General features: G+C 36.5%; 1 protein-coding gene across 1 annotated transcript; it reads right to left on the bottom strand.

Annotated features, from left to right (window-relative positions):
- Positions 1-1,605: 1,605 nt before the first annotated feature.
- On the bottom strand, positions 1,606-6,040 carry LOC136815311 (uncharacterized). The gene is made up of 7 exons (XM_067071754.1): positions 5,999-6,040; positions 3,818-4,210; positions 2,627-2,701; positions 2,447-2,512; positions 2,266-2,334; positions 1,988-2,134; positions 1,606-1,611 (listed from the first exon to the last, which is right to left on the bottom strand). Exons 1-7 carry the CDS (start codon positions 6,038-6,040, stop codon positions 1,606-1,608), a joined length of 798 nt encoding a protein of 265 aa, XP_066927855.1.
- Positions 6,041-8,094: the final 2,054 nt, after the last annotated feature.

The raw sequence follows: 8,094 nt of genomic DNA, 5'->3' as shown, positions 1-8,094 counted from the left end.
CCTGAGAAATTTGAAAAGGTTTCGGAAAATCAAGGATTTTTCTTAATTATTTTTTAGTCAAATATATCGGGAATTCCATAAAATTTGCTCTTTTTTCCTACCAAGTATTGGAAAGTCCATAACATTTGCTCTATTTTCTTGTCAAGTATCGGAAAAATTCAAGATTTTCCATAAAAAATCTTGAATGTTACAAAATCCTGAAATTTTCCATTGTAGAATGCTACAGGAAATCCATGTTGTCCACAGGGGGGTAACGGACTATAACTTGAACCGCCCATTGGCAGTTTTGAGCCATACGAAACTTAACAGAGGAAGAGATTTGTAATTGTCTTTTGATTGTCCCTCTATGATAAGTTAATATAGCCTCTCCCAAAAAAGAAAAGTAGATTCAACCCAGTGTAAGATTTATAATGTTTTGATGTTAATTGAAATAGTGCCAAAACTTGTAGAGACCTACTATTTTAAGCTTCAGCAATGTTGTTTTAAATCATTTGAATGAAAGTTCCACAAAGGTTTGACGTTTATTCAAATTGCAAACCATTAAATCGAAAAGAGAAGTTGATTTCAACTTACTTTGAGCTAAAAACATTATGTCCAGGATTTTCTATCTGCTGTCGATGGCACACACTTCCTGAGAAGAAACTGAACGGCAAAGGAATAGACAAAACGTGGGTTCGTGTTTGAGGTTCGAGGGAAAATGGGTCGAGCATTATTCGATTTTAATTACTTTACAGAACGAAAATTCCACTAAGTTTTTTATTGATATAGATACCAAAAAGTGCTATTTCTGAAAAAATATCAGCAAACCACTATTTTTTAATGTTTGAAACGTCAATATTGGAAACAATTTGATAGAAAATATTCTTTGAAATGTAAGAATAGTAGAACTAGAAACAGCAAATATGTTCTGCACTTTATCAGCAACATCCATTACATCATCTTTGTTTTGAATTTTCGGCTCCCGTAGATCGGCCAGGTCCGGACCAGTCCGGCCTGGTCCGGTCCAAATCGACCAGGTCCGATCTATTACATGGGCCGAACCTAGGATTTTTGTTTACGTTTCGCTTGGACCGGTCCAGTCCGATCGGGACCGGACCTGGCCGAACTGGACCGGACCTGGCCGATCTAGGCCGAACTTGGCCGAAGGTTTTATTGGCCGATCCTGGCCGAACTGAATGTGCTCCAAATCGCTTGCAGTGACACATATATTTGTTGATGAACTCGATAATCATGGTTAAATTTGATTTAGTGGAATCTGCTTTAAGTATTTTACCTGTTTTTTTCTGAATAATTTCGACCGTCTCAAAGTGTTGCATGTCAACATATATATTTTTGTCTTCTTTGGACAAGACCGTTTGTTTCAATTGTTCCCAATTACGTGTAATATGCTCGCAGATAATGTTTTTGCTGGGGGAGCATTCCCAACTTATGTATGTGTGTTCTTCAGTCGGGCAATCTTTGTAAAGGTATGAGTAGAAACTCTCATAGGATAAAACATCACCGAGGTTAATGTCCTGCTTAGCACAACATGTTACAAGAGCTTTTATTGACCATCGAGCATGGAGATGTGTTTTACAGCAGCAAACTTCAAGATCCTTCGTTGTTTCAGTCCTGATGTAGAACGGTTTCAAAGCCATGAAAGTTCCAAGTGAGACTTGTCATTCTGGCTGGTCGATAGATATTTATGATATAACTGTTTATATGTGAGATTAGCAATGAACCAGTGGCTTTGATAAAACGGACGGTTTCTTTGTTGGATTATGTTAACAGTTTCGGCAAAATTCAAATCAGCTTGTATTGTCTTTTTGTCTAAGACTCTGAGTTTTGCTGGTCTTGATGTGTTAATTGACTGGGTTGAATTATTGTTGAATATATTGACTTCTCGTCTTGTTTCTAATGAAGTCACTTTCCTGCCTGCTTTTGTTGGCTTTCGACTAAAATTGATTACATCAAGCAAGCTAAGTTTCTTTAATGCTAATGATATCACCTCAGAAGAATCGTCTAGTGGTAAATCTAAATCTTTAATGAAATCAGCTAACTCATTGGCCAATCGACTTTTCCTTTTTCGGGTGTTTGGTGTCATTGGATTGGTGGATGAAGATGGTGTTTCCTTTGTTGGAGTTTCTTTAGTTTGCTGAAAATAAAGTACACATTAGAGTGAATTGCCAAACTGGTGCTGCTGTAAGTAGTTAAGATTGATGGCTAAAGTTAATAGTTGGTCTAATTTGTTGTTCCTGTTTTTAAATTTGCAATTTTTTTTCTTACCTGTGCTAGCCCAGCAGGAGTTGAGTTCGCACTTTCTTCCATAATAACACTCTGGTTCTCTGTAACCGGCTATAAAGACAATTAAAAAGTCTACAAGTTATTGATTGATTTTAGTTTTTATGAAATGCAGTAACCGCAGTAACACTTTAAAGAGATTTATAATTATATCTTAATTATATACCTCCTCTAAGCCACCTGGTGTGCTATAGTTTCCAGACAAGCAGCGTTTTGGCCCGTTCGCTTGTGGCTGTAATGAAAATGTCAAATGGAAAGCTTACATTTACAAATACTGGTATGAAAATGCGAATTCACCATAATTGAGAACTATTATTTAAAAAATATTTTGATTTAATGAAATTACCTTTCTTACAAAACGGGGCGTCGAAGTAGTACTGGAACAAGCAGAACGATCCCTCTTTTCAACATCAGAATGGAGCTATAAATGAAATTGATTTATTGGTTTACTTCATATAACAACGAAGTTAAGTAAACTCGATGAGGGACGAAAAATGTAATAGGCTCGTGACCAATAGAATTTTTTATTTTGACTAGCCTTACTACAATTTTCGTTCGTCAGAGGGATCAAATCATAAAAGGCCTAATCTATCAAGAACTTAGTGACAGTTGTTTTAGTTTCCTGAATTATCTAAATATCTTTCAAGATTTCCTTGCAAACAAATGAATGTGTTTTGTATTTCAAATTTGGTAATTATCTTAGGCGTAGAATTATCTTCATTTTCAACCTCCGAGTCCACCATATCATAATTGCTTTGGGTTGACCAATATCAACCATGGTTGGTAGCTAAGGTTAAGGACAAAATTATACAATGAGCCGCCATTATAAGAAAAGGAAATGCAGTTGGCATTTGTTTCTCTTCTATAAATATCGAAATAATCTTGATTTTGTAAGCAATTCATCAGGTGCCCTCTATAACATGGTTCTTTCTCAAACAACTTCCCACATTCATCACACTTGTATTCATTTTCAAAACATTCTTTCTCCAGGTGCTTTTTTAAATAACTTTCTTTTTTATACCGCTCGCCACATTTTTCGCATTTATATCGCTCTTTCTCACAATGGGTTTTGAGGTGTTTTTTTCAGGAACGCTGGGAATTGAAATTCCTTGTTACATATGTTACACTTTCGTTGTTTGACCACACTACATACCTTCAAATGGCGTTTTAAAGAGTCTTGTCTTTTAAATTCCCTGCTGCATGTATGACATTTAACAAAAACATTTGACTTGCAAGTCTTTCTATGTCTTGAGAGATGTTGTCTGTTCTTGTAGACATTTTCACACGAATCACATTTGTAAACTTTATTCACTTTCATTATCTTTACTTTTCTAAAAAAAAGTAACAATCTATCAGACTCACAACAACTTTGGTATTGAGAATATTTTTTGCTTTGCTTTCAAAACAAAAGGCAAAGCAATGTCTTCTTTGAAACATTCTAAAAAAACAAAAAATACAATGCAATGTCTTCAGCAATTAGAATTGAAAGATCTTTTCCACTGGGTCTAACCGAGGGGCCAGTTGACCAACAACCTACAATCAAATCCTCAATTTTCTTCATGTCAGCTTTGTATAGCTGTTCAATCATGCCAGAATTGAGTCGTTTGTTTTCTGCTAGAGCGTGGATTAGTAGTGAGTCATTCATGAAGGGTAACACATCTTCCCATATAAAAGGCTTGTTAAACAAGATTTGAAAACAACATACGGCCAATGAGTATATATCCGTTTCGAAAGACGTGTGGGCAGATGCTCCAGGGCATTTTTCTGGAGCAATGTATGCAAGCGTCATTCCAACTTGGTAGTTGGTGGTACTGCAGGTTATAGCAGTCTTTAAGACAACTACATCGTCAAAGTCAGACACTTTGACCACTATTCCAGTATCGCTTTGTTGGACTAGAAAATTGTTTGGTTTAATGTCACGATGAGTGATCTGTTTGTTGTGAAGATGGAGATTCCCTCTGACATTTGTCTCATAAGGTCAAGTCTTTCATTGAGACAAAATGCTTGAATTTCATTTTTGTAGCCTATGAGCTGTGCTAAATTGTTGAACTCATTTCCATCAGTGGTTACCTGGCAAAACTCAAACACCAGTGCAGAAGGCTTGGAAGAAAATCCTATGAATCTTACCAAATTTGGGTGTTCCAACTGCCGTAATTTTTCCGCAATTTGTGTCCTGCCAAGCGATTTCCATAACACCCGATTTAAACCGGTTATCGAAAAACCGATCTTTGCACCGGTGCCGATCGTTTGTGCAACCGGTTCAGACAGATCTAAACCGGTTTCCAAAAAATCTGAAATCTCAGTCAATCAGAACCGGTTGCTACCGGTTTGGAAGAGAAGAACACCGGTTTTGCAATATATTTCGGCTGCCGGCAGTTCCAAAATAATATACTGCGCATGCGTTTATTAAATAAAAGTAAACAAAGCCCCTCCATACAAATCTATCTTCAGAGAAGTCAGAAGGAATTGAATTTTTAAAGATATGATAGGTAAGGTTATGTTTAATTTGCATTCCATCGTTGTTTCTTTCAAATCTTTTCTTTTTTGTTTATGAAGAGTGATGAAATTTTTATCAAACGCTCATAGATTAGCGTTCCATTTTTTCTCAATGGAGTTTTCTTTGTGATTTGAAGTGAGAGAATTGTTTCGTAAATTCTAAATAATTTGAATAATGGTATAGTGAGAGCTACAGATCGAATCTGTGTTTGGCTGGACGTACCAATCTTTATTTTACTAAATAAAGACACTGTCTATATGCAACATCTCTTATTGAATTCAATAGAAAACACTAATGTGTTAACACACATTGGGCTATTCCAAAAAGAATTGTACAGGGGTATTGACAAACTCTTTTCACTAACCCCCCTGGAAATTGTGGATAACAAACTATCCCCTGGAAATTAGGATTCGACACCCCTGGAAAGTGAAATTTTGTGAAAAAGGGCCTAGAAAGTGACTATTGATGCCAGATTAATGTTAATGTTAATGTGTATATTCTTTAAAGTCGAAAAAAAGTGTACAAAAATGTTTTAAAGCTAATAGAGTTCGACTGCCTATTTTACAAAATGAATCATTCATCACCATCTGTTGATGCCCAATCGCTGACGATTTCTTCTGTAGAGTATTTTGGTTTATAATTTGAAGATATTTTTGTTTGGTTTTGTAATTTTTTAACGATTCGTAGTTTTGTTCTTGGGCTTCCTCTAACGTGCCAGTTGTCGTAAAGCTAGAATCGCTTCACGTCTCTTCGCTTGAGAAAATGATTGACAGATTAAAGTTTTTCACCCGCGCGGGCGTTCAGTGAGCGTTCTCGGCTTAATCCTCAGACCGCGCTAAAAATGGTAGACTAAGCTGTGATAGATCATTTCGATGGAAGTTGTTGGAATGTTTACAAGGCTCTTGACAGAAAATGGTTTATTTTATTGTCAATGATGACAGTGCCGTTATTAATTTTGCTAAATCTGACATACTGACGTTTGTAAGTGCACTTTATAGTTTTGATTCCCATTGAAGAATCATATTCTGTTTTTTTTATGTTATTAGATGCTATTGCTATTTTAGAGCTTTAGAGCTAGCCTGACAAAACAAGGGACGGCAGTTTGGCCACCATTTTACCGAAGTCTTTATTGTTATAGTCTTTGTTAAGTTTCTTTGCTTGTTCGTGCATCTCCTTTATCTTTTTCCGTTCGTTGATTGTGAAATCTTCCGTGATACTTACCTGAAAGAAACAAGTTTCTTTCAGCATGTGTAAATTCTTCATGATAAGATCTTTGTCATGCTGACTTTGTAGGGTGACTTTAAGAGGACGGCCGTTTTTTGTTTTTCTGTTTCCTAATCTGTGGTGAGTAATATTTATTTGGAACGTTGATGTCCTCCAGGAGCTCTCGGAACCAAAATATGTTATATTTTTTCCCATTTTCTTCTTTTTCCTTATCTGGGCCTGAATATTCGAGAAACCCGTGAACGATGATATTCAGTTTTCTGGAGTCTATGTCTTTCTTTTCACTTTCTTCCTTCCGTTTTTGTTGTTCGGCAGATCTTAAGTCTTCTTTGTGCTTCTTAGTAATTTCGGCGTATGTTTTCTTTGATGTCTCCGTCATTATTTCTGTTGTGTGCTTGATTTCTTCCTTTATCATGGTTCTTGTCTTTTCTTCCATTTCTTGTAGTTTTCCTGCCAGAAAAATTTTGAGATCATTTTTGATGGAATCACGGGTTTTGGTGTTGGTGTTGACCTCGTTGTTCAGTTTTTGTATGACGTCGTCTTTCTTTTTAAGTTCATTTTGCATAATATGATGAGTGTTTTTCCCCACTTTATTTCTTAGGTTCTTCGTTATTCGGACGCAGTTTGAACATAAGTAATGATCGTTATAGGATGTCACGAATATTTGTAGTTGATACAAAGGTAGCTGTGTGCACTCATAATGAACTGATCTTTTACATTTTTTGCATTCCAAGCGATCCAGGTCTTCGTCATTGGTACATCTTGAAGGCGTGCAAGCTTGAGGTGGTGAGGCTGCTTCGAAAGGCTGCTCTTTATCCATTTTGATGTTATTTTCATGAATTTTGATGTTTTTGTTTGTTTTCAGCCATTTTTCCGAAGAGCGTTGCAAAAGCGTCTTATCTAATTGACGTCAAATAAAAACTGATCAGGAGGAGAGAACCCCCTGGAAACCTTTAATAACCCCCTTGGAAAATCTGAAAATGACCAAAAACCCCTTGGAAAATCAAGGCTCAGCCCCCCCCTGGAAAAGTTCGTCAATACCCCTGTATGGTTTAAAAATGGAATAGCCCATTTGAGTATTATACATACGATATAATAGATTATTTGAAAGCAAAGAAAAAGATTGTTGTTTATAGGTGATATCTTTTGATGGTAACATTCTTTTTAACAGTTGTACGGATAATGAGTCCTAGCAGCTATTACATGTTTTCTTATAAGCATATAAAAATCTGAAAACCAGGCTCAGAGAGAGATGCTCACGGCCATTTCGATTTGGAACTATAAAGCGGTTTTGAGTTTCGTTCGGTAAAATAGCGCACGGTAGAATGTTCCTTTCCGATCACGGAAACTCGGGGCTACAATAACATACGCAGTCCGAGAAGGAAGGCTTCATCAAAAAGAAAATGGCGCTCAATCATAACTCTCTTCAACAATTCTTCTTATGTGTCAACCAAAACATTGAAACTCGTGTGAAAAAAAAGCTTAGAGATAGTAATGTCTTGAAATCAAATGCATGTAATCCACACCACAAGAAAATATTGATCAATGACGTTCCTAAGCTTTCATTTGCTGTGTTGTTTGGTAAAAAGTTTGTACCTGGTGAGCCACTTGAAGTGCCAAAGATTGGTAGTATTGATAAGCGAAGTTTTGCTATCAAATCGCTCAGACGAGTTTCTGAGCTATTCAGTGACGACAAGTGTTTTGTTAAGCACTTGCGCTTTCATGACAAGCTGTTAGTTTGTCCGTGGGTCTCCTTCAAACAAGAGACTCAGTTACAAGTCTATAAATTGGTTGATGGGGAGTTATTGGCAGCTGAAATGATTAGTTTTGAAGGAGGAAGACTTGCTATTCCAGTGAAGAAAGTTGAGGGTGAGAATAAAGTTAAAGTGTTTGTCCCATGTGGTGGCCTTGACGAAAACTATGAGGTACCACAATTGGCAAGATCGTTTGGACCTACCCATAACTCATTTTAATTTTGAGCCAGGAGTAGGTACTATAACAGTTGAAAAAGGAACCCGGTTGGATATCGGCTACATCTCGAAACATCAAGATGTAAATGACGGCGATATTTTCAAAATACGAAACAATTTTTA

This window comes from Clytia hemisphaerica, unplaced genomic scaffold (assembly GCF_902728285.1).
Source record: "Clytia hemisphaerica strain Z4C2 unplaced genomic scaffold, Clytia hemisphaerica genome assembly, whole genome shotgun sequence".
NCBI lineage: Eukaryota > Metazoa > Cnidaria > Hydrozoa > Leptothecata > Clytiidae > Clytia > Clytia hemisphaerica.
This window is presented reverse-complemented; position numbering and strand designations above follow the sequence as displayed.

Excerpts from the sequence above, each read along its gene's own strand:
- LOC136815311 (XM_067071754.1), bottom strand. The coding sequence starts at position 6,040 with ATGAAGAATTTACACATGCTGAAAGAAACTTGTTTCTTTCAG. Across the intron at positions 2,513-2,626 it reads CGCCCCGTTTTGTAAGAAAG|CCACAAGCGAACGGGCCAAA; the intron begins GTAATTTCATTA and ends TTTTCATTACAG. Across the intron at positions 2,135-2,265 it reads CTCCTGCTGGGCTAGCACAG|CAAACTAAAGAAACTCCAAC; the intron begins GTAAGAAAAAAA and ends CTTTATTTTCAG.